This window comes from Pyrgilauda ruficollis, unplaced genomic scaffold (genome assembly GCF_017590135.1).
Source record: "Pyrgilauda ruficollis isolate IOZ18807 unplaced genomic scaffold, ASM1759013v1 scaffold59, whole genome shotgun sequence".
Taxonomy (NCBI): Eukaryota; Metazoa; Chordata; class Aves; order Passeriformes; family Passeridae; genus Pyrgilauda; species Pyrgilauda ruficollis.
Genome location: NW_024527599.1, coordinates 3,185,872 through 3,211,742, shown reverse-complemented (window position 1 = coordinate 3,211,742; position 25,871 = coordinate 3,185,872). Strand labels below are relative to the sequence as shown.

The window sequence follows — 25,871 nt, the reverse complement described above, 5'->3', positions numbered from 1 at the left end:
TTTTTAATGTGAGTTTTAGGGGTGATTTTGCCCACGTTTCTTAATGGATTATGTTAATGGCAGTGTGGTGAATAAGATTAATTCTTAAAGTTGTTCAGTCACAGGACGTGGCAGAAGTTAGGTTGTGAAAGGTGTAAAGGGGCAAGGGTTGGTCCTGAAGTATTGAACCACACTAAACTCTTACCTGTTTTAGTGCACCCCTGCCTCAGTTTCCCTCCTGGGTAGGATCCCGACTAATCCTGGGCATGTTCAGGGATTACAGCTCCCACATTTGGATATGGATATTACTCAGGGCTGCATTTCCTTAAACTAAGGGCCGGATTGAGCGTGAAAGGCTCGGCCCATGTTGGGTCGTTTTAGCATCAATCCCCCGAAGTTTTGGACCCGCGGAAGTTGTCCCTGCGCGGCCTCGAACCCGCGGCCCTGGGGCGAGCGCGGCTCTCCCCGCCGGCCGCCAGGGGGCAGCAGCGCCGCGCTCGGGCGCTCCCCGGCAGCTTCCGGCCCACGTGGGGCACGCGCGCACATGGCCGCGGTGAGCGGGACCGGCACCGGGACCGGCACCGGGACCGGGGTGGGCAGCGCCTGGAAGCTGCAGGGGTGGGAGTGCTGCGGCGCTGCGGGGTCCCCTCGCCCTCTGCTGGGGTTTCCCCGCGCGGCTCCTGCTCGGTGCGGGGTGTTTCTCCCTCCCACGGGCCCTACGCGGGGTCCCACTGTAGAGGTTCCTTCTCTCCAGGCGGGTGTCGCTGCCGGGGCGGGGGGCTGTGCCCGCTGCCCGGTGGGATTCCCGCCGCTGAGCCCGCTGTCCCGCAGAACATGTCGCCGGACGGGGAGGATGTGCAGCGGCTCCTGATCCAGTTCCGCGATGAGGCAGGGGAGTGCCTGGGCTCGCCCTTCGATGTCCCGGTCACCATCACTCCGGACAAGCTGCAGCTCGTCTGCAACGCCCTCCTACAGAAGGTGAGACCCTCCCGAACTCCCCGGCACCCCCAGCCCGACCCGGCGCCGCCCCTCGCTGTCTCACCTGCCCTTCGTCCCGCAGGATGAGCCGCTGCCTCTGGTCTTCTTCATCCACGATGCCGAGATCGTGGCGTCGCTGGAGAAGACCCTGGCAGGGCAGAGCGTGGAGACAGAGAAGGTTCTGGACATCATCTACCAGCCGCAGGCGGTGTTCAGGGTGCGGGCGGTGACACGCTGCACCAGCTCCCTGGAGGGACACACCGAGGCCGTCATCTCCGTGGCTTTCAGCCCCACGGGAAAGTACGAGGGTGTGGCTGCAGGCAGGCGGGGGTCGGGGCAAGGCGGCAGCTGCCGTTGTCCTGTCCTGGGGACACCGTGCTGAGCTGTTCCCCCTCTCCCAGGTACCTGGCGAGCGGCTCTGGAGACACCACTGTCCGCTTCTGGGACCTCAGCACGGAAACACCACAGTTCACAGCCAAAGGTGGGTGCTGGGGAGTGCCAGGGGGGCAGCCTGTGACCCCCTCCCTCACAGACCCCCTGTCTGCCTGGGGACAAGCAGAGCAGAGCCTGGTGCTGTCTGAGCTGTCCAGGCTGGGATCACAACCTGGAGAACGAGTAGCTCTCTTTGGCAAAGTGGAGAAAGAGGGGCTGGCCAGGAGGAACAGAGAGTGGCTTCCTGCTGGGACACCAGGGACAGTCCCAGCTCTCCACTCACACCCACTCTGCTCTCTCTGCCAGGTCACCGGCACTGGGTGCTCAGCATTGCTTGGTCACCTGATGGCAAGAAACTGGCCTCGGGCTGCAAGAACAGCCAGGTACACGTGGGCTCCCTCAGCATGGGGCTGGGGGGATTAGGGGTTTTCTTGTTTCTTCAGGGGTGTCAGGTGGCTATCCCGTTGTTTGGAGCAGGATTCCATTCTCCAGAGGAGCTTTGTGTGTGGCTGTGTCACAGTATTGTGAGAAGCCTCTCTGTGCCAGGCAGTGCTCTGGCATTGTCACCTCGGGGAGCTCTGAATCCTGCTGTGCAGATGCTTTTCCCTCTGTCCAGGAAAGAGTCCAGGCTTTGGATGTGGTTGTTGGCAGGCAGCTCCATCATGAGGGAGGTGTCTGGAGTGAGGATGGGTCAGGGCTGCTCTTAGCGTGATCCAGCCATGCAGCAGCAGCCTGGTCACAGCGTTCCCACACAGACACAGCCAAATTCCCTCTTGCACAAGTGTGAAAGGAATTCGGCCCTCGCTGTGGGGCAAAATTGGTGTGCTTGAAGTGCAGAAATGCCTGGGGAAGCAGGAGTGTGTAGTTAAGTAGGAGATGAGCTCCTATGGGGCAGTTACTCTCTGACCTTTGAATGGTCTGGAGCAATGACAGCACTCGCAGAGCTGCCAAAGTTGTGATGCCAGTCCCAAGGAAATGTCCTGGGCCAGGGTGGTTCAGCCATGGTTTAGTGCTGGTCTGCCTTTAATTGAACCCAGAGAGCTGCTTGTCCTCTTTTTCCCTATTTCTCCCAAGTTCTTAAGTAGGAGATGACTAATGCCTTGGCTCTCAAGATGAACATTTATGTAGAGAGAGAATCAACAAGAGAAAACCAGCATGTGTCCCACCCACAGCATCCGATAATCAGCAGCGTTTAGCTGGGGCTTTCACTGTGCTCTGCAAACACTCCCTGAGCCTCTGGCACAGGGTGGCTTTTTGGGGACCTGTATCCTTTTTGAGTTGAGGCAGATAACTTTGCAGCAGCAGCGTTGTAGGCAGACAGGAGGGCAGTCAGGTCTCATTCTTTTGGGTGTCAGCTGATTGCTGCAGGGATTTGGAAAGGCATCCAGCCCCCTTCCCCTGCTGCTGCCTGCGAGTGCAAACACGATCCCAAGGACACCTCTGCTTTCTAAATGGAGCTCCAACGTCTGTGGGATTCACATGATGTCTGTGGCCTGACGTGACCCTCGTGCTTCCTCTCTTGGACAGATCTTTCTCTGGGACCCAGCCACTGGCAGCCAGATCGGCCGGGTGCTCTCTGGCCACTCCAAATGGATCACGTGTCTGTGCTGGGAACCCCTCCACATGTAAGTGAAGGGGCCAGCTCAGCCCTTCCCTTTGCTCCTATGGAAAAGAGCAGCCTGACCTGAAGGGCATTGCTCCTGTTTACCTTTGTCCTGTTACGGGAAAAGGCCCATGTAGAACAGCTCTCAAGGTGAGCTGGGAAAAATGTGTGCAGCTGGGAGCCAGGAGTCCCAGCTGCTGCTCACAGTCCCTGTGAGTTGCTGGGGAATCACTGCCAGGCTGTGTCTCCTTTCCCCTGGGAAAAAGATACACCTGCCTGTGGAAAACACTGCTTTTGTGGTGCTGGACAAACACTGATGGGCTCCAGCAATGCTGAGGTGGAAGCAGGGAAGCCTGGTGGTGTCCGAGGGCAGAGCACTCCTTTCTGCTCTCCTGATCCTGCTGGCCTCTGTCATCCTGTTTATCATCAGGGATGATTAACTGTACAATCCCCTTATCCCTTCGATCAGCTAAAGCTCCCTCTGGGAAAGGTGGGTGGAAGGGGACAGTTGTAGCCATTAATCCAAGATGTTACAGAAATAAATAAAAAAGAAAGAAAAAGGGCCCCTTCAGAGCAGAGCCCTGCAAATTGAATTTGCCAGTAGGAAGCTCCAGCTATTTGCAGACAATTAACTGGATTAGCAAAAAAAAAAGATTGTAAGGAAGATGAGGAAATGGGGAGGAGAGACATGACCCTGCCAGGGCTGCAGTTCTCTTTTTTCAGCCAGTTCCAGTGCAATGGGAGGGGCTGTGCTCTTCCTCACTGCTGGTGCCACCATGCAGAGTGATAAAGATGTGCAGAGGACAGAGGGTTGTGGCAGCTCTGTCCTTGTTGGGTTGTGGCCAGCTACTTCCAGATGTGTTCAATTTGCCCTCTAAGCCACAATGGATGTGGATGGACAGTGTTCCTTTCAGCCCTGTCAGCACAACAGCACTCTGTCCACAGGCTGGAGATGAAGCATGGCAGAGGCAGGGGAACATCCAACACATTCCCAGTGCCATGGATCTGTGCTCCCTGTGTGAGGCTTATCCCCTGCCCATGGCTCTCTCCAGCCTGTGCCCAGGGAAGGTGCCACTTTGTGGTGACCTTGTTAGCCAGTGGGTTAAAGCTGTGCAAGCAAGGTCATTGCCAAGGCCTCAGCTTCCAGGTTTATCCTGGATTGATTTCTCCAATGTGCAGCCCAGGAGTTGGTTTGGAGGAGGCATTTGTCTGCCTCTCCCCTGCCTTGTGTGAACTTGTTCTCTGTAGGTCAGTGCTCTGCCCCTGTCTGGCCTCTCTCTGATCTTAAGGCAGAAGAAAGTTGCATTTTATTGCCTGCTGGACCCTTGAATCCCTTGGGGCTGGTGGGGAAGGAGCTCAGGGGAGCTGCACAAATGGATTTGATCTCTTTGCCCAGAAACCCAGAGTGCCGTTACCTGGCCAGTGCCTCCAAGGATTGCAGCATCCGCATCTGGGACACTCTGATGGGCAGGTGTGACAAAATCCTCACAAGCCACACGCAGTCGGTGACCTGTGTGAAGTGGGGGGGCGATGGCTTGCTCTACTCCTCCTCCCAGGACAGGACCATCAAAGTCTGGAGGAGCCAGGATGTAAGTGAGGGATGCCCTCGGGCTGCTGGCAAAGGGGGCTGGGCACACTGTGGGGTAGCTTTGCTCTTCCTGGCACAGCTTGTGCCCTGGAAAACAGAGCTGCTGTATCCTCCTGACCTGTCAGACCTGTTGCTTGGCACCATTTGCAAAGGGTATCTGTTGTGTGATGTTTTCATCCTTAAGAGCATTAAATGGGGCTAAAAGCTGAAACATCCCTGCAGCAACCTGAGCTGATGGGTGTTGTGCAAGGGAAGCTGATTCCCTGAAGCTCAACAGCGTTGTGTCTTCCCTGCTTACTTAGCCTGCCTGCAGCTGGGGCAAGCAGGTTTGGAAAGTTTGGGGTGTATCCCTGCAGCCCGGTGGGTGCTGTGCAGCCTGGCTGTGTCCTGTCCCTGTCTGAGGGTGGCTTTGTCCCCAGGGTGTCCTGTGCCGCACGCTGCAGGGCCACGCTCACTGGGTGAACACCATGGCCCTGAGCACCGACTACGTTCTGCGCACCGGCGCCTTCGAGCCGGCCGAGGCCACCATCAACCCCCAGGATGTCAGAGGCTCCTGTGAGTGCAGCACCCACCTTGGAGGCTGGGGGAGGACTGGTCATGCTGGAAGTCAAGATTTTTCATGCCCATGCCAGGGTGGAGCAGTCTGGGGGATGGGGAGGTCACTCTGTTTTCCTTCCAGGGCTTTTGTTCCCAAGTTGTCTTTGGTAAATTGAGCGGTCACAAATGCTCCTGCTAAATACGCAGAGCCAGGATTGGAATTGGCATGACAAGGTTATAAAATTTATTTTAATCTAAGGATTGCCAATCTCTCTTTCACCCTCCTTTTCCCTTTTTCAGTGTCAGAACTGAAAGACAGGGCACTGCAGAGGTACAACCAAGTCCGGGTAAGTCCCTTTTGTCCCTGCTGTCACTTCTAACACTGTCACTGGTGAAAGCAGTGGACACCCCAGCACTGGTGTGCTTCCAAGCTCTCCACACCTGGCTTGTACAAAACTTGGGCTCTTTCATCCCTTTTTCAGGGCCCGGAACCAGAAAGACTTGTCTCAGGGTCAGATGATTTCACCCTGTTTCTTTGGAGACCAGCAGAAGACAAGAAGCCACTTGAGAGAATGACAGGCCACCAGGCATTGATTAACCAAGTCGTGTTCTCGCCAGACACCCGGATAATTGCTAGTGCTTCCTTTGACAAGTCCATAAAGCTCTGGGATGGTAGGACAGGAAAGTGAGTTGGTTTGTTCTGTTAGAGGTGGTGCTGGTTTGGAGTCTGTATGTAATGCTCAGGGCACACAGGGCTGGGCCCCAGTTCATTGCCAGCAGCTTCCTGGCATGTTCAGCATCTCTGTAGCTTCAGCTCATGCAAAGTCACTCTGCTGCTTCTGCGATTTTCTGCCCTTGGGAAGTCTCTTGTCTGGCTTTTCTTGTGTCAGGGCGTCTGTGCTTGGCTCTGTGTGTGCAGGCCCACTGTGACTCAGCCCCAGCACTGCCTGGCACCTGTTTGCACACCCTGTTGCTGCAGAGTCGGTTCTCCGGGGCAGGCACAGCTGTGGTGGGATGGGATGTTCCACTCCAGTGATCTCCTGAAGATGTGTGTGTTGGGAACTGGAGACTGACCCAGTTTAAACAGTTCTTGTGCCAGAGAACAGCTTGTTCTGGATGATGCAAATTCTTGTAGTTAGAAGTAGTGCTGTTGGTATTTTGGATGCTCCTGTAATCCAGCTTTTAACTTGCAGCTCCAGTACTGGTGAGCTCTTGGAGGCAGCACTCCTCCCCTGCAAACCAACCTTAACACTCATGAGCTTGGCTTTCTTGTCAGCAATTTCAAAGGTCCTTCTAAATCTGAGGTGCTCAGATTTAGAGAGGGAAGGACACACCTGTGCAGTGAGGCTGAAGTGTTGCCTGCTGGATAAGGGTCTCTTTTCTGAGGGGGTGAGATGAAGAGGCATCCTCTAGAAGGTTCTGAGCCCAGTTGGGAGAGTTTTTGGATGGACTCTGTCTAGCAGTTGTCTGCCTGGAGCATGCTGGGCATCCTGTGACTGTGCTGGTGGGGAAGAAACATGAAGACAAGGGCAAGTTTGGAACAAAGCCTGCTGCTCTGACAGCCTGTCCTTGTCCCCAGGTACCTGACGTCGCTGAGGGGCCACGTCTCAGCCGTGTACCAGATCGCCTGGTCAGCTGACAGCCGCTTGCTGGTGAGCGGCAGCAGCGACAGCACCCTCAAGGTCTGGGATGCCAAGACAAAGAAACTGGCCATCGATTTACCTGGCCACGCGGATGAGGTGAGCTGCCTGTGGGAGCTGAGGTGTTTGGGAGGCAGGAGTGACCCCTCCTCCCAGCACAGGTGACTGATTTCCATCCCACCAGGTGTATGCCGTGGATTGGAGCCCGGACGGACAGAGGGTGGCGAGCGGAGGGAAGGACAAGTGTTTGCGGATGTGAGTAACCTGTTTGTCCACGAGGGATGCAGCTGCTCCGTGTGTCCCTCAGAGCCACAGTGCCCTTGCAGAGACCTGTGTGGTTAGGGCATGATCTCTTGCAGAGAGCACTGTGTCAGATCCCAGCTTGGAGATCTGACCTCTCTCAGGGCAGGAACTGTAGCTGGGAGATAACTAGAAAGCAGAGCCTCTCCAGCTGAGCAGTCAGGATGAAATTTGACTCAGATATTTTGACTCCTGGAGAGGGAAAGGAACAGTTGCACCAGCTGGTCAGGTCTTCATTTCTGACCTTCTTCCCTCTCCCAGTTATGCAGACAGATTCCTGGGAGCTGGTTGCCATTTGACTGTGGCTGGTGACCCCAGGTCCCTGCAGTGCTGCTGTTGCCTGCTGGGCCCTGTGGCAGAGCTGTGCCCCTCCACAGGGACACAGCAGCTCTTTCCCTTTCCAGATGGCGTCGATAGGAACAGTGACATGGAGCTGCTGGTCCTGCCCTCAGCACAGTCCTGGGAGATCTCCAAGGTGATGGACGAAGAGATTGACCTAAACATGGCTCCGTGTTCCCATTGGCAACTCTCTCTCATGGACTCTTTCCTTATATTTATTTAAGGAAATTTTAATTTTAGTTCTTAATAAGAGCTGTGCTTTGCAGGATGATTTCCTCTGAACATCACAGGAGGGATATCTCATCTGCCTCCATCTCAACTGGCTTTTTATTGGAATTTCAGCCTCACAGTAGCCATTGTCCTGAAAGGGGCAAGCAAAGGGCGGAGTCTGCTCGTGCCCTTTCTTGCTCTGTGGAGAATCCTGTGGAGAAGAGGGTTTTAGTGGGAACAGAGAGGGTTGTCCTTGTGTGGCCTTCAGAGATAGAGAAAAATGGGAAAATTCAGCACATTATTCCATTGCAGAATTGTGCCTGGCTGCATGTCTGGGACAAAGATCTGAGAATGAGGACTTGGGGCTACTCAATATTCCAGTAAGGTTTTGCCTTTCCACACAGCCCCATTTCCTTGTGGGCTGTGCTGAGCATTATCTGCCAGTGATCCCCTGCATCCACAGCACAGAACTCCTTGGCTAATCTGTTCAGGGTGCAACAGGCCTGGACTTCAAGCGACTGCTGGAGCTGTGCTGAGTTTTCAGGTTTCAGCAGCTCTTGGGAATGGGAAAATGAGACTCTGAACAGGAGAGAGAGTGTCCATTTCCCATCCACCACTGGCTTGGGGGAAGGAAGGATAGGGTGGGGAAGAATGGCGCAGGAATTCTGTGTGGCACTTGTCCCTTGCCCTGGATACGTGCTGACATCAGGGCTGGGACCCACACAGAAAATAGCAATACTTCCATTGCACAGGGCTGGCTCCTTCTGGAATTTCTCAAGTGCATTTACTTGCCCAGTGGGTGAGAGGGATTCACACTGTCAGCTGGGTATTTGTAAGTTTGCTTATGAGCCTTTTTATCAGTCAGTTCAGGCTTCCAGCCGTCATGAGGTGAATAGACCTGGACTAAGTGTTTATTTCCAGGATGCTTATGAAACAGAGAAAATCAAGATGTGATTAATAAGAAGCAGAAATTACACTGTCAGATTTAGTTGCAGTAGGTTAGCATGAAGGTCAAAACATTTTCCATAGCCCTCATATGCAGCGATTACTACAACTCAGAACAGGAGTTTGGATCTCAGATGCTTTCAGCTGCAGAAGATGCATTTTAGGACTTTATTCCTTCTGGCAGGATTGCTTTGGAGAATTAAGATTATGCAGTAATGGCCTTTTGCTTGTCTACAAGTGTTCAGGTGAGCCAAAGGCTGGAACAAAGGGTTAAATTTTTAATATGACTGAGAAAACAATTTGTAGTTCCTGTGAGTATCTCCTTCTGCCAGCCAAGTCAGCAGGGATCTATCTCTGGGATCTTTTGGGAAGAGCTCAGTATCCCATACCTGTTCTTTCATTAGGGTGCTTCCTCCAGCTGGTTCCTGCTGACAGCATAGGCCAGGTTGCATCCATCTGCATAAAGAAAATATTTTGTAATTCGCTGAGGTAAATGTGGGACAGGGTGGTTTAAAACCAGCTGGTAAGTCTGCCCTTGGGGAGAAGAGGAGCAGGTCACTGGTAACAGCCAAGAAGCCTGCTTGGTTTCCAAGCTTTTGGGGTGCTTGTGCTAAAGGGAATGACCCACCCTTGGGAGTTCAGCTCTGTCCCCAAGTCTGACTTGCTACAAGCAGCAGCTCCTGGTTGCAAGTGTCTCTTCCTGAGTGAGGAATCATTCTCTGCTTCCTCCTCTGGAGTGCTGCTCAGGGTCACTGTGCCCTGTCAATCCATGGTGTGTTTTGTGTTGGAGGCAGGGATGTATCAGAGCTCAGAGACATGATCCTGCCTGTGGGAACTGGGCTTGGCTGTGCATGTGTGTAGGTGTACCTAAAATATCAGTGTACCTTGCCCACTGATTTCCAAACCAAAGCAATCACTGTGCACTTTAACCATGCTCTTGCCATCCCTTCAGACTCTGCTTCTGTGACATAAAGCCTAATTAAAACTCACCTTTCTAATGCTGGAGCAGAAAGGTTTTCCAAGACCTCTTGAAGAAAGAGAGGGCCTTGCAACTAAGTTTAAAGCTCTCGGCCGTAATCTTCCTGTGATCTGATAGCAGGTAGATTTTTGAACCATGCTCTGTGATAGCTTTGCATGTAAACCAAATTGTATTTTCTTATCTAAGCATCTGCTGCTATTTTTACCATTCATACAGCACCAGCCTCCATGCATACTAAGAGCTGGCCCAGCTCCAGCTGTATTCCCAAGCAATTCCCTGACACTCCTCCCTCCCAGTTTTATTTGAATGCGGCATTTCCCGGGCCTGGCTGCAGTCAGTGCCTGCTCAGGCACTGGGGAAGGAAGGAAGAGCTGCTGCCCTTCCCTCCAGAGCTGGCTCCTGCTTGGCAGGAGCCGCAGCGAGCGCGTGACCTCCCTCGCTCCGCCACGCTGGGGATGGGAGCTTTAATTAGCTCATTTGGGCAATTGCAGATGCAAATTGGGGTTGATGGCGTTATTAATGGGGGAGATGTTACTTTGTGTTAAAGGACAAATCTAGGAGGTGGGCTGGAGCTTTGTGATTGGTTTTCTGGAAAACCTACTGAAATGCCTGAGCTTTTCCAGTGCTGTTTGATAGGAATCCTGGGATCTGCTTCCATGTTTCAGTCCAGTTCCTCCTGAGTTACTCATTAAGCATCCCACACAGGTTTTCTTACCACAAGGGCGTTATTTTTTACTGGCAATACAAGAAAAATTTTAAGCATAGCCAGAAACTGTCCTGCAGAGCCCTCTGACACTTTCTCCTTTAAAAGCTCAGCTGGTGCCACCATCAATTTTGTTACAAATCCCAATGGGAGGACAGTAGTGATAAGGACTGGGAAGCGTGCCAGTCCTCTGAGGAAGGTTTACCTGTCTAGTGAAATCCTGAGTGTGATGGAGGGAGGGAAGGAAGGATATGGAAGGATATTAGAACACCTGGAGCGAAGTTGATAGCTCTGAGGTGAGCAGGATGCTGTCAGACTCCTACCTTTGGGAACTGATTTAGATAAATGAGGCCTTAAAATCCATGTGAAAACTCTTACTTGGGGCTGTGTCCTGCTTATCCATGCAAGTGGAGTGTGTGTTGTGTTCCCTGGGTCCTTGGAGCCACATGTTCCTGTCCTGTTCAACTCAGATGATCTCTTGAATATTTTCCCAGATCTGTAATTTAATTTCCATGTGCAAGTTTATAGCCTGGGGAGAGACAGAGACAAGAAAAATTTTTCAATGAATAGGAAGAAAATGAACTTCATTCATTGTTCTGCATGAAAAGTAGGAAAAGCAGCCTTGTTCGGCTTTTTTTTTGGGTCAGCCCTGCCGTTATTCAGGTGATGTTTCTACCTCAGGGCTGCATTTTGGTGGCGTGATAAGGCAGAGAAGGGTTTGCTGTAAGTCCATTAGTGCTTTTGAGGATGAAAGGTGTTAAAAAAACTCAAGGCAGTGATGTCTCTGTTCTGTGGAGCTGCTGCCAGATGAAAGCATCCTTCTCTGCGCTCAGACAAGCAACCTGGAATTTGCTAATTCCTTCCTAGATGTGTTGCTCTTGTGATCAGAAGTCCTGGCTCACAACTGAGGGACTAATTTGAAGCAAGGTAGTGCAGCTGGGAAGGAGCTCCAGAGCCATCTCCAGTACTGCTGTTCTGTTTTCTTCCCTCTGTGAATGGTGGGTGCAGAACTGTGGGTTGCTGGTGGTCTCTCCTGCAGAGCGTGATGTTAAAAACGAACCAACTCAGTACACAGTGCTCCGTGTTTTTGGAGGACCACTGGGCTGGATCAGGCAGCTGCACTGGGTGTTTTAGTGTCCTGCTGCATGGTTAGAGCAGAGCAGAGCACCCCCTGGGTAGTGCAGGCTAAATGCTGGATATCCGTGTGTGGGAGCAGCACGAGCCCCATGGGGTTATCCTGCATCCTCTCCCAACATCTCCGGCAAGGAGGCTCCCTTTGGGAAAGGTGAATCCAGTCCGTTTTGCCTCAGAACTCTTCCAGCAGCCCAAGCAAGTGACGGTGCTGTTTGTAGGCTCTTGGTGTAGTGCGGATGCTGGAGTTACCGACGCCCAGAAGCTCCCGCAGCCGCCCGTCAAGGACCCAGCTGGGAGGAGTGACCCGCATGCAAATCCCGCAGCCTCCAGCGATCCCGCTCGGATCCCGCAGGGTGTTTAGTTATTCCGGTCAAACCTCGCTGCCGCTCCTGCCCGTTTGTCCTTGCTGTGCTGAAACAAACCTGCTCCAGGGCTCCAGCCCCATTAGGAGGACAAAAGGACGTGAGGCAGTGCTGCTGCCGAAGGGAAATGTGTCGGGAAATGTGTCTCGGTTCGCAAGTGTGATGCAGAATGGGTGGCTTGGTAATAATGGCTGTTGTGACTTTTATCTGCTCAAAAGGCGTCTTGCGAATGAATTTGTTTTTTCAGCTTCCCTAAAATGTAGCTTGTGACATTGATTTTGGGGTGAGGATACACGCTGATGCTGGGAGGATTAATACTGAAGTGAGAATTGGTGGATGGCAATAAACAACCAGTTCTGAGAGAAATTATTTTTATGAATCAGAATATTTAACACATGGAGGCTTGTGGGCTTTTTCCTGGTTTAAAGGGACACTGTGAAGCATATCACCAAGTCTGTTACTACCAACATTTTAATTTATGATTAACTTGGAATATTTTTACATCTCATTTATTCTTTCCACAGGGGTGTTCTGGGCTGTTGAAATTATTGGCCAACTCCACTTTCTCGGTGTTGTTTGTTAGGGGAGTGCCATGTGAGGATTTTGGGTGGGGACTCAAAACTTGAAATAAAGGGGGGATTCAGTTTTGAGGGGTTTTAAAGCCCTTTGGTTCTCTTTGGCACAAATGAGATTTCTCAGGATTCCTCTGATAGCTTAAAATGTCCTTCATAAAGCTGTCAATCTTTCCTTAAGACTCTTGCTGGATATTTTTTACATCTAATTTCATTGTCTGTGGAGAAGCCTTTAGCTGAGGAGGTCCTGACATGGCACACTGCTCCTGGTTTGGAGTGTTGGAAAGCCAAGGGAGATAAGTGAGGAATGGGGAGAGGCCCAACTGCAGAACTCTTTGCTCAGTCTCTATTTTGATCTGGTGACACTGAAAGCAGAGCCTGGGTCACGTCAGGGAAGGCACAGCATGGCTGTGTGGGGCCAGAGGGGATCCTGCATCCTCTGGGGCCCGTGGGGATACTGGGGAAGCCTGAAAGGGTCTGGAACTGGGATGTGGAGGTGGTGTGTGTGATGGAGAACATGGGAAGAGAGCAGTGAGGAATGGAACAGAGGAAAGGAGCATAATTATGTGAATGTGGAGGTGAAGGTCAAAGGCTCCATGTGACTGTTGTTCCGTGGCTGGTTGGGTTTTTTTTAATGTTTGTACATGCTGTAAACAGCCCCAGGCTGATGTAAAAGTGCTGGGAGGCAGGGGCTGTAAATTACAGGCGTTGTTCCCCTTATAAAGGGAGCAAACAACTCGAAGTGTCTTTGGCTCACAGCACTTTGTGTGCCTGTTCCTCCATTGCCTCTCCATTCATTGAAATTCCTTGTTTCAGGTTTGAGGGAGAGTCTTGCTCACTACTGGAGCAGGGACAAGGCTGAAAGTGTGTGACCTGGAGCAGGGACAGGGCTGAGAGTGTGTGACCTGGAGGTGCTATGTAATCAGTGCCACTGCCTTAGAAACCTGGGATGATCCAATACCTGACTGTCCCAGCTCTTATCCTGTGCAGCTCCAGTCCTCTCTCTTCCCCTGGTGGCCCCTCAGCGTTGTCCTCACTGGCGGGCGCGCCTGAGGCGGCCGAGGAAAGGGCTGAGGTTGGCCTCTCTGCCCGGGCGTGAGGGCAAAGGCGGGCCCAGGGGCCTGGGTCACCGTCCTCACTGAGAGGACGACCAGACCGGCCCCCGGAGCCCTGACAGGAGGGGTGCAGGGCCGGGGAGGGCTCGGGGCAATGGCCCCGCTCCGGTCCCGCTCTGAGGCGCTGGCGGCGGAGGGACCGCCAGGTTACTCGGGGTGAGGCACTCTTTGGCCGCCGGCGGAAGCACCCGAGCACCGGGGCCTGCGCACTGCGGCTTATAAGAGCCGCGGGGCGGTGCTGAGGGCTGGGCACTCGCAGCCGCGGCTGGCGGAGTGCGGATCTCTGTGAAGGAAGTGGTCGAGCAGCAGGAGCCCCGGGAGGCGCTGGCGGCCTGAAAGACCCCCGTCCGCACCCTCACTGCTTCTTCCCCTCTCGCGAGGGCTGCGGCGGCGACAGCGACAGCCATCCCCGGAGCCGTGGGCCGCGCCGCCCCCCGCTTCGCTGGATGCTCTGGGGTTCGGTCCCTGAGCGGGGCCGCGGCGCTGGCAGCCCCCGCTGTGGCGGGGCCATGGGGCCGGGCAGCGGCAGGGCACGGAGCCCCCTTCCCCGCTGAGAAGGCCCCTCGTCCCGGCGCCGATGCCGCGCTGTCCCCTCACACCCGACCCCTGAGATTCCCTTCTTTCCCCTCCCCATGCCCGACGGAGCCCCTCGCCTCGGTGACGCCCTGCAGCAGCCCCGCCGGCCCGGGGGTCTGCGGCGCTATGAGAGGAGCTGCCCCCGCCGCCGGGGGCAGCCAGGACCGGGGCAGGCTCCCACCCCGCCGCCGGCTGCCGTGAGGCGGCTGTAGCTGGAGGAAGAGCCCCTTTGTTTTCCCTCCGTCCTTCCCGGGGGCTTCATGCCCCGCTGAGGGATGATGGAGGTGGTGGGGGACTTTGAGTACAGCAAGAAGGACCTGATAGGACACGGAGCCTTTGCTGTGGTCTTCAAAGGTCGCCACCGCAAGGTAAACAGCGACGGAGCGGGGCTGGTTACACAACCCGGGGCCGACAGGAGCCCCTCGGGTGGGTGACAGCTGCGGTGGTGGCGGGGGGGTTGTGTCCTCTGCGGAGTTTTGACGTGGTTTGGGTGTTCGGGGAGAAAAAAAGAGCCGAAGGGAGGTGCGAGCTGGGCTGAGGCCCGCGGCTGCCCCGCGGCCCTGAGCCGGGATCCGGCCCCGGCATCTATAAAACCTTCATTTTTCCCCTTCCCTCAGCCCCACCGGCCTGTCCGCGGTCCCACCGCTCCTCCTCTCTCCCTGCCATAGCGGTGAGGGGAGAGTTGCAGCTCTAGGGGAGGCTGAGCCCTTTGTTTGTCGGGAGGGTCATGTTTATCTCGCTGGATAACGAGGGCTCTAATGGAAAATTGTCTCCTTTGGGATTGGCTGAATATTTCTTAAATTCAGAGGTGTCTGGTTTCCTGGCGTGACTTGCTCATCGCCCCGGATATTCATAGTTACGTTATGGTTTCTTGATGCTGTGAGTTTATTCTGGTGCCTAAAGAGATTTGCTTTCCAGAAAACAGCCCTTGAGATTTAGCATTTTGGAGGATTAAGGCAGTGCTCATGGCTTGGAGAGGCACGGTGCAGTGATTTTGGGGTTAAAAAAAAAAGGAGAAAGGGAAACGGAAACTTTAAAGGCCAATGGAGGTGCTCCCACCTCAGAAATAGTTTATTTTTGGATAATATATAAATAGTATATAAGCTTGTTTAAAACAGAGGGGGATCTGTGCAGTTTTCATCTGCAGAGTGTAGAAAAGCTGAAAATGAGAAGTCCTTAAAGGACAGTAAAAGTAACTTCATCATTGTGAGAAGTCTAAAAAAGCAGATACATAGCACTGCTACCAAAAAATAAATGGGATATAATTACTTAGGTTTTGTTGTGGTTTTTTTTTTTTTTTTTTTTTTTTTTAATGCTTTGGAGTCCATTAAAATGCAGTGTAGCCAAAGCTGGATTTTAATAGCTGTCTAAGCTATTGTGGAATGAAACAGTTCTTGATGGTGTCACGTGAGGTAGCAATAACTGGTGGGTAGAAGAGGGGTGATCTTGCAACTTTTTCTCTGTGTTTTCCTAGATAGTTGTTAGAGGATAAAGTTTTTTTAAAAAAGTAAACTAACAGTACTTTTTTTGTTCACTTCCAGAAAACTGATTGGGAAGTAGCCATAAAGAGTATTAACAAAAAGAACTTGTCGAAGTCACAAATCCTACTTGGAAAAGAAATAAAAATCTTAAAGGTATGTTAAGTTGCAGTGATTTTTAAAGCTGCTTGGCTTGAAAAAGAAAAGAGACTTCTGACCTAGTTCATTCCAGGTCATGGGTGGTGTCACAGTAGCTGCTGTTGTGATGTTTCTTTGTTAGGGATCCAGAAATAAAAATTCCAAGAAAAACGGAAAAAAAATTTAAATCTTTAGTTCTGGAAATGTCTCAGAACAGGTCGTGAGCATGCTTTTGTAGTTAAAAGTAGCAAATTGTTGTGGAAGCAGTCTCTGTGCTTTGCTTATTGCACATGTGGAAGACTTTGTCCTTCAGGATGGCCAGTGTGGCACCTTTTCCCAGCAGATCATAGCTGAGGGTGAAGCATCAGTCTTTGATCTTTCTTCATCTTTTTTGCTCAAAGGTGCCTTGAAAGCTGAAACCAGCGAGCTGACTTTAATTCCCGAAGCAGCTGCCCACTTCTGACTTGTGATAATTGCCTTAAAATGTGGAGTGTGGCTCTAGCAGAGGAAATGTAATGGAGCATCTTTCAGTTTTTCAGTCTTATTTTATGGAAACATCTCCTTGGGTGGTCATTTAGCATTCCCTGCTCTTTGAATTTCACATCTCATTTCACACAGCTTTGCAGTAATACTGAGTGCTGCTTTCTTCCCATGTTTCTGAGCTGCTTGAGATACATCACTACTTTATATGCTATTATATACATATTATATTCTCATTTATCTATTATATACCAGAATTAGTGTTGGGTGTATTAGTGTACTGCAAGTACTTAACAAACAGAAGTTTTTTGAGCAGCTACAAATAATCCATGGTCTGTCCCATGAGTTTTATTTAATGTTATTTGGTTTGATTTTCTTTGTATTAGAAAAGTAAGGCTGATTTGAGAATGGTCAAGTTGGTTACTTCACTAAGCACGAAATTGTGTAAGAATAGGAAATTAAATCTTGTCAATTTTCAGCTCTCATTAGAGGATCTTGTGCTCTGGTACTTTCTGTAACAAGTCATTGACATAAAGTTCTGGAACCAAATGTTTTTATGACCTCTCAAGATATTGCCTAACTTCCTTATCCTTTAAATATTGTCTAAACAGCTGGGATTTTCTCTAAATTCTATCTGATCATCTTAAAAAGATTCTCTTTGATTATCACCAAATCAGGATTATCAGCAAATTCAATTAATAATAGTAGTAGTAATACTAATAACCTTTTTCCATAATACAAATTTTTTGTTTTACAGGAACTTCAGCACGAGAACATTGTAGCTCTTTATGATGTCCAGGTAAAATATATTTTGATCCCTTTTTTTTTTTTCCCTCATTAAAATTAATTTATGAAGATCTAGTGAGTATATATAATGTATGTCAGGTAGAAGATTTTGAATAGATTTATTTTGAATGGGTCTGTTTTGTTGCTGTCATCAGTTTGGAATTCAGCAAAAACAAATAGCAGCAAGAGCAGCATCTTGGGGATCTGTGTGACAAAGAAATGTGGTGTTCAGCCCTGTGGCACAGTGAGGAGGAACTGAAAGAAGCAGAAAACCACAGTCACATGTATCTGTTGCCTGTGTGTCCAGAAGGACAGGATACAGTGAGAAAAGCCAAGCAGACACTTAGATCTTTTCAATTAAATTCCTTCAGATTGTCCTCCTCTCTTTATTGCCAGGGTCCTGCCTGATGAGGTGGAGGAGTTGCTCTGCAGCCTGTCTAGGGGAGTGTGTTCTGCTCAGGAAGTACATTTTTGTATCCTGAGGCCTGCCAGTGTAAAGCAAAGCTAAATAAGACACGAGGCAGCTCATGCAGCCATTTGTTCTGCTGGAATAAGAACTATACATTTATCTCCTGGGCTCAGTCCTGATTTTAAATACAGAGTTACACTGTTAAAAAAAAAAACAAATTACTGATCAGCCCCTTTGGGGCATTGCATAGTCAAAGCAACACAAAATAGAAATTGTGACATTCAGTTTTTCCTGTCTTTACACATTCACATGCTAAAAGCTTTTAGTTTGTGTGGATGTGTATCTTTTCCTATAGAAGTCTGTGTTCATGTGACATAAATTAGGTGGGCTCAGGATTTCTAGAGCTGTAGGACTCAAGTGACTTTTGGTACAAAGCTGAGATGTTCATGTAGCAGCTGACTGTGCATCAAAACTTCTAGGTTCAGTCTAGAGACTGTTTTTCCTGAATCTTGACTTCACCATTCTTCATTTTGAGTAATGTTATCTGCTCTGAGAGGGAAAGTGTTGTCTGTTGTGCTTCTTGAGGAGACCAGGTTTTCATGAGCATTGCTAAGTGGAAATAATCTCTCAGCATCCTAAATTTAGTATGTCCAGACATCTCAAAAGCAACTGGAATTGTTGACTGAGGGTGTTGGTGTGTGAGTAAGCAGCTGAATTTGAGATTTATCATTTACAGTTGTTTATACATGAAGGTTCCTTAGTCAGCTCTGCAGCTCAGTGTGGGGGTAGTGGACTAGTTAGGTATTTTGATGATTTAACATCTGAGCTTTGGAAAAACTCTTGTTATTTTGATTTATGCACAAGGAAAGAGACTACAGAGTCCTACAGTTGTCTATGGTTTCTTTACCTAAAGGGTTTTTATAAACATAACTTTTAGGCTTTTCTGTCCTGCCCCAGGAAAGGGTGACAGGACTTCTTGAATGATCAGTGCTACTGCATTTGAGAAGGGGATGTTGCTGTTTGTCACCAGCTTTTGTGTTTAATTAAAATGAGCAGTTAAAGCAAAGAGAAGGGCAAACCTGCATCCTGTACCTTGATATATTTCAAATACATTCATAGCAAACACAAAGCTTGGCAGCAGGATGCTGCTTCTACAGAAGGAACTGCTGTGCAATATATGGTATAAAGAGTGTGCCACTTGCACAAATAAGCTTTTCCCTTTCTGCTGTGTTTGTGAAGTGGCAGACATCATTAACTTCTGTGATTACATTTAATTTATAGCCCAGCAAGAATGAACACTATGCAAGGCATTCACATGTCAGTAGGCTGTTACACCTACTAATTTTCTGTAGCATTTCATGTTCTAGCATGTACTGCCCTTTTTGTTTGCCAGGGTATTGTGAGCATGGTGATACAGTCCAGCAGATAAGACTTCAGGATTTCAAGCTATTTCTAAGTTTACAGAAGCTATTTTTTTTCCTCAGTGCTGGAGCCAGTGGAGTCTGTGTCACAGTAGGAAGTTCTCAGTGTGAATGGGAGTCTGTTTTATTTTTGTAGTTCTGTGGGGCTGAAGCTTTTCTTAACCTTAGACAGTTTGAAATAAGAAAATGCTCCTGTTTCAGATGCAGTTTGACAGATCATGTAGCTGAATAAGCCAAGAGCTGATTGTTGCTCTGAGTTTTCAGATGGAAAAAGATGGTGTGCAATGAAAGTGGCAAAACTAAGTGAAAAAAGTGTAAATTGATTGTGATCAAGGATAAATACTTCCACATCTCATAATATTAAATCAATGGCAGTACTTTGAGATTAAAGCTGTATCCCTGCATAGCAATTTGGAGTGTATCTTTTGAGAATGAATGTACAGTTATTATTTTATGTATTGCAAAAAGCTTCATTTGGATTGATTCTCAGGAAGTAGTTAGATTCCTTCTCCTTCATGTCTCTTCATTTATGTTCCTGTTGCATGACCACTCACACAAGTCAGCATAATAAAGACAGATACACCATGGAGGTTTTAATTAAATCCAAGAAGAACTTGTGGGCCATTCTGCTGATTGTGCATGAACATTTTCAGACCTTCTACACTGCTCATCCTTCATCTCCTGGGAATACCATTTGATATGTTATTAGTGTGTCTGGAGTTCAATTACTAGAAGTGCCCATTCGTCTGGAGCCACACCCCAGTGAGCTGCTGTGTGTTAATGGTGGCATAAAAATGTTTTGTTGTGCAGCCAGCAGGATAATTGCCCTTGATTTCCGTGAGGTGGACGTGCAGCTCTGGCAGGTTTGAGCTGCAGATAAGCATTTTATGTAAGCAGGGCACTCCACTGTGCCACCTCACAGGGCTGGGGAGCTGCACACACCAGGGTGTGGAGGCCATGGTGCTAAGGCTGAGGGAACTTGTAGAGATATTTAAATAAAAACCCTCCATCTGTGAGAGACAAGTGTTTCTCAGCAGTAGGGCTCTGGAAAATAGCTCACCTCTACAAGTGAAATGAATTTTTTTTGTGAAATGTTTAAAAAAACCCTCAGATATGATAGATGGATAGCAAAAGAGACACTTTTCACTTATCTTCTTGGGCAAGTGTTTGATTGTCTGTCATTCAAGAATAAAAAACTCCCAAATCTCTAAAATGGTTTAAGGATGCAACTCTTTTCCCATGGTGGTGCTGTGGGATGTCATTCATCCTGCAAAAGAAAATCAGTCTTGGATCCTGTTAATTGGAGAAGTGGAGCCACTGTTTCTCAAAAGCAAAAGGAGTCTAAAATAGCCTCTAATTTACCAGTGTAAAATACACTGAGATCCTTGGATAAAGTATTCCACTGAAGTGGAATGAAGGTATCAGTAAGTTATTTGGAATGTTCTATATTTAGGACATGAGTTTACAGTTTTGTGCAGTTCATGATCCCAAGTGTGTGCTGAGTAGAACTAATCTCTTCCACAGTGCCAGACAGTGCCTGTTTTAGCAAATAATTTAATTCAAAACCTCTCTAGAATGTCAGCTCTCAGAATGAAAGTCTGTAATGTATCTTGGAGATAGCATTTTAGGAGAGTGAATTAATGTCCTCACTGTATGGAGTCTGAAGTTTGCTATTTGAACAGTAGTTTAGGGAGAACTAATTTCTAGAGTGTTATTGGAGAAACAGTATCTGGATAAAAATTGTTTCTTGTCTTAGCTTGTTGGTACAGAGCAGACAAAAAACCTGCAGCTGCTTCTGCTGTCCTTGGAAGCAGAGAAAGCCATTGGGAATGGAGCCAGAAATCCTTCTGGGACCTACAGCTCAGCTTTGTTGTACACAGAGAGCCCAGGAGTTCTTCCTAGGGGTGCTGAGGGGAGGAACTGTTGTTTTAGCAGCAGGAATTAAATACCTTGGTTTACCCAAGGACTCCACTTGGTCTGGTACTATTGCATGTGTTTCTTGAGATATTTGCTCCAGGCATCCTGTGTGTGCTCCTGATCTCGGTGTCTCACAGCTTTCATTGCCCCCACACTCCCAGCAGAACAGGGGGTGTCTCAATATCTTTATTTTGGTCCCCTCAGCTCCTTGCTTAAGGCCTTTGTGTTTGTCAATATCCATCCCCTGTGTCTGTGTGGAAATAATCATATGAGAACATGCTGTTCAGATAAAAGAAAAATCCTGCCCTGTAGCAGCTGTAAAGGTTTTGAAACGCTACCTGGCAGCTGATGCCAGCTGCAAGGCTGGTTATGACAGTGCAGGAATGATGCCAGTGTAAATGCTGGAGACAACCAGGATTAGAATTTGTTGTGGCACACAGAACCAAAGAGTTGGAGTTACCACACGGGCCTTAGCTTACCTGCTGTGCCTGGATCCTGCAATTTGAATTTCAGATCTGTTTCAGAAGAGTTACTACATAGTCTTGTGTTTACCTGCTGGGCCTGGATGCTGTAAATTGAATTTCAGAACTGTTTCACATGATTTTTTTAGTAGAAAAGTGTGCTGAACCTTTGTGCTGAGAGCAGCTATGCCTTTCCTTGGTGCTGGGCAGCAGAGCAGCCTCTTTCCTCACCTCCCATATATTGGTTAAATACAGCATTTCACTGACAGCAAATGGATGATCCAGTTCTTGTGGTGCATTTCTCCATGGCTGATTGCTCTTTTATGTGAATAATTGGCAGCATGCACCCTGTTTGAATCCTACAGGCACATGTCAAGTGACATTTAGTCTGAGATTTAATATTTTGTCAAAATTAACAAAATGCTCAGTCCTTGGGGTGATAGGAGCCGAACACAAAAGTTGCTGCTGTGTTTCACTCACAAAATAAACCAAGAATATCTGGAATACAGAGAGAAACAGCCTTTAAAAGATCTGGACCTGTCCTTTTTTACTATATCATTGGAATTTTTGCCAAATGTATTTAAAGCCAAAAAAAAAAAAAAAAAGCATCTTTCTGGCCAAAAAATTATATCCAATATAGCACAAATGAACATAGCAGAAAATTAATCAGATAACAGCAGTGCACAAGCTGTCAGGTTAACTCCCCTGCTTTGGGGACTCCCATCATAAACTGCAATTAAATAAAATCTACAGACTTGAAGTGAAAAGAGAGTAACTATTTGCTACAGTTTCTGCTTTGGGAGCTCACTCGGCTCCTTGCAGACCTTCAGCTTGTTCTAAAGGAGGACTTGTGAACCAAAATGACATCTAGGGAATGTTTCTGCCAGTACTCCAGAGATCTAGCAACAGCTCTTGGAAGTAGCCATGGATGTTTTGACTTCTTTTTCAATTAATGTTTTTTAAATGGAACTACTGTGCTGAGACTGATTCAAGTTGGAACTTAGCATCCCCCAAGACAACTGGTGGAAGCCTTGGATTAAAACATAGCAAGTTTTGGCAAATATGTTGCCTCTTAGCTTCTTTCTCTTAGGTTTATCTGTTTACATTTCAGAATTGTAAGTTGGTTTCCAATTAGCCTTTGCTTGCAAGTAAAACTTAGATTCAGAGTAAAAAGGAACAAAAGTAGGTTTTTATCAAGAAAACTTTCAGCAGCAAAACAAGTGTTGCTGGGCAGAACTGGCAATTGTTGCAACACAGCAGATATTTGTTTTACTTATTTATCTAGGTAGAAGTGTAGGTCAGAACAACTCCAGCTGCGCTAATTTTGTGATCTGTACATCAATACAAATTGCTGAAAGCTTTGTTATCTGTTTCAAGAGACAGTTCAAAATAACTTGCTAGATCAGCTTTATTCCTGAATGTTAGATCTGAAACATGCTGGTTTTCTAATCTTTCCTTTTTGAGCACTTTGCTCTGCTTAGCCAGTCAACAGAAATCACAAGTCTGGGGAATGTTGATAGGGAGAGCTTTATTGTTCAGCAAAATAATTTAGAAGGGCAAAATATGTCTCCAGAACTGTCTTGTCTGTTCTGAATGTATTCCCAAAATGGAGATCACATTCCCAATCAGGCTGGCCAAGAACTGTAAGGCAAAATTTGAGCAGCCCTGAAGGGTTGAACAAGTTCAGCTGTTTTGAGCTAAAGTTTGTGTTGGTGGGATATTGAAAAGTGTTTGGTTATGAGTTCAACTTGGGACAAGTTGTGGTTGGGGAGGTTGGTATCAGTTCTGTGCAAATTATTACTTCCTCACTGTGAATTGGAGAGGACATTTGAGTATGGGAAAATGTCTTTGTGGGATCTCTAATCTGCTCTGCTGATTTATTAAAAAAGGATTTTCTGAGCTACATTAAGGAAACATGCTCTGCTTTTTAGTGTGACTTTACTTGGTGACTTGATTTGTTATTTTTCATCAAGAATATAAATTTAAAAAAAATATAAATAATTCCATTTGAGGGCAATGCAGTATGGTCTGCAGAAATGACTTTCTAAACAGGTGAGGACTGGTACAACAGGGCAAATCATCAGCTTTCTGTTTCTGAAGAGAGCAGTTCATTTGAGAGGACTTTGTTTCCAAGGGAATCCAGCAAACACATCCTCTTAGTTCTGTGATGAATAAATATCTGTCATGAGCTGAGCATTACATGCTGCCATAAGCTGCTGGTTTTGTGCACTGGAGGCTCTGACACCGTGGAACATCTTTGTGATTCATGGGATTGCAAAGCTGGGGTGGAAATCCAGGAGCTGAGCTGCTTTCTTGCACTGGAGGATGGGCTTCTCCTGCTGCTTAGCTGGGTTCTTCTGCTCCACATCACAGCTGTCCTTTAAGTGAAGTGATCCTCAGTTGGCAGAATTTTCAATTTGATAAATTGGGGTCTCAGAGTTGCTCTTTGGCATCTTTGGGATTCCTAAAAGACAGCCTCTGTCTTGGAAGGTGTTGTTGCAAAGGAACAAAGCAGAAAGGAACAATTATATATTGTCAGTAATTTGCAAAGCAAGTAATTACTAATGGGCTTTTTGTTTTGCTATGCACTGAGGTTTTGAGGTGTTTATAGGAATGTAAATGATGGTTCATGTTGGCCACAGCTATTGCAGAAACATTGAACAATTGAGACTTCCTGAAATGTGATCTGCTGCTGCTTTAATATTCTATGTTGGTTGGAGTTTGCCTGCCATTCCCAACAGATTTGACTCATGCTCCTAGAAACTTGCTTTCTTCAAAGCTAATTTCCAAATGTAAACAAATCTGCAAAATGTGCTTGATGTTTTGGGCTGGAAAGACCCTCAAATGCATTTCTGTAACACAGACATGAGTGACTAAATGCTTCCCAAAAGTGAAGCAGGCTAATACAGCCTTAAATTAACCTTAAACCAGCCAGTTCATCTTTTACTGTAATTATTTCCATTATTTGGAGTTGTCTGGATGTCGGTGTCTGTGATGGGCTGTGCCATCCCTGAGCTCTGTGCTGTGTGTGGTGTTTAGGGTCATTGCTTTCTCTAGCCTGGGCTCATTTTTGCTTTTATTTCTGTTTTCCAAGCTTTCTAACAGAAGCTGTTAGTGAGCCTTTGACAATGGCACCCTGGTGGTGATTCTTGCCAGAGTGGTCAAATTGAGCATCTGCTGAAGTGTCATTGCAAGCACACAGAAAGGTGCCTGAGTTCACAGCATTTATTTTGCTGTGCAATGTCCCTTTTGACTTCCTTGTGACACTTTAGCAGAATTTAGTCAGACTGTCTGCAGTCCCACTTCCCACTGGGGTATGTGCCTGGCCTTGTCTGGTGCCATCTCACTTTTCTTCCTTCAACTGCCTTAAAAAAACCATATTTTCCCTCAATCTGTCAGCCCTTGTTTAAGTTTATTTTTAAAGGGAAAGGGAGGTAACACACTGTGTAACTAAAAGCATCATCCTGTTTACTGTACACTTCCTTTAGTTTCCTTCCAGTTCTCTTTGTGTTCTTTCCTTTCAATCTCAATAAGCTCAGAGGGAGAAAAAAAATACTTTTGCTTTATAAAAAGTCTCAGAATCTTCAACTTTGTAGGCCCAGCAGAACTGTCTTATGCAGGAGACTGTGGAAAACAATGTTGATTATTAGCACAGACAGGTCAGGTCTTTCTTCCCTCACACAAAATAAATATTTGGAAACAGGATGAATGTTTTTGTTACAGTCGGGTTTAAGCACAGATTTATTTTTGTAACTGGATTTGTGAAGTGTGTAGGCAATTTACAGTAGAAGTTAGGCAATCTGTCTTTCAGGAACTTTTTCCCAATTACAAGAGAGGGAATTCAGGTTGCAGGGAGGTCATGGGAGGTCAGTGCTTTGGAAAATCTGAGGAGGATGGACACAGCTCCCAGCTCTGCCATGAGGAGCATGGCAGGGATGTGCTTCTGCCAAGGGCTCACTCAGGGAAACACTTCATGCAAGTATTTCCTGGTGGTTTTATGGTTTTGCATATGAAAATATTTTTGGGAATGTAAAATATTTCATAGTGGAGAATCTACACTTTTTCTGTGCTCTTAAACAGTGACTTACATTAAGCTCAGTGATGGGAAAATCCCATGTTACACTTGGTTTAGGCAGGTACAGACTTTGTATTCACACATTCTTAAATCACTTTTCTTCTCCTCTTTTAGGAAATGCCCAATTCTGTCTTTTTGGTCATGGAGGTATGTGTTAACATATATGTTTCTGGTTGATTTTAAAGACTTTTAGACAAAACTATTCCTTTGCTCAGCTGCAAACTAACCGTGGCTTGCTAACACAAACTATTTTGAAAAGTAAATTATGAATTTCCTATGCCCCATTAAATTTATCAGCACTGTTTGTTCCATAAATTATTCAGTTTCATGTTATGAAACTGTAAGTATTGATGAAGTGTGACACCTCGAATTATTAATTACAAATAATTGACAAAACAATTTTAAGGCAAACAGCTGGAAGGGATCTAATTTTCATTAAAAGATTACAAAGTAGAAATGATGTAGCAGGTGTTTCAGTGCTTGTATTTTAAATAAAACCTTTTGTTTTTAACAGTACTGCAATGGTGGGGACTTGGCAGATTACTTACAAGGTAATTGATTATTGTATTTCCCTATTATTGTGCTTTATGTGTTTATATTCTGTATTCCTCACATCCATTGGTGTTTCTGTGGGATTTTTTGGCTTGTGCTTTAAATATGGGTAAATGAATGTGATAATACACAGACAGAAAATGCTTTTTTATTTTTTTGCCA

General features: G+C 47.5%; 2 protein-coding genes across 3 annotated transcripts in view; both read left to right on the top strand.

The window, feature by feature from the left end:
* The first annotated feature begins 98 nt into the window (after positions 1-98).
* Positions 99-7,961, top strand: NLE1 (notchless homolog 1). Of its 2 annotated transcripts, none has more exons than XM_041482367.1 (13): positions 99-532; positions 811-957; positions 1,040-1,257; positions 1,359-1,438; positions 1,696-1,772; positions 2,917-3,014; positions 4,389-4,581; positions 5,000-5,135; positions 5,418-5,464; positions 5,600-5,802; positions 6,697-6,856; positions 6,942-7,012; positions 7,462-7,961. In XM_041482367.1, exons 1-13 carry the CDS (start codon positions 344-346, stop codon positions 7,472-7,474), a joined length of 1,632 nt encoding a protein of 543 aa, XP_041338301.1. In that variant the 5' UTR covers positions 99-343; the 3' UTR covers positions 7,475-7,961. The 2 variants fall into 2 exon arrangements, with proteins under 2 accessions (XP_041338301.1, XP_041338300.1); XM_041482366.1 differs by having other exon boundaries at positions 99-571.
* A 5,614-nt stretch (positions 7,962-13,575) lies between these two features.
* ULK2 (unc-51 like autophagy activating kinase 2) overlaps positions 13,576-25,871 on the top strand; it is a 37,314-nt gene continuing 25,018 nt past the window's right edge. The window contains exons 1-5 of the mRNA XM_041482356.1: positions 13,576-14,360; positions 15,534-15,626; positions 16,846-16,887; positions 25,272-25,304; positions 25,672-25,708. Coding sequence (XP_041338290.1) covers positions 14,268-14,360; positions 15,534-15,626; positions 16,846-16,887; positions 25,272-25,304; positions 25,672-25,708 — 298 coding nt within the window. The 5' untranslated portion in view covers positions 13,576-14,267. The remainder of the gene's footprint in view (positions 14,361-15,533; positions 15,627-16,845; positions 16,888-25,271; positions 25,305-25,671; positions 25,709-25,871) is intronic.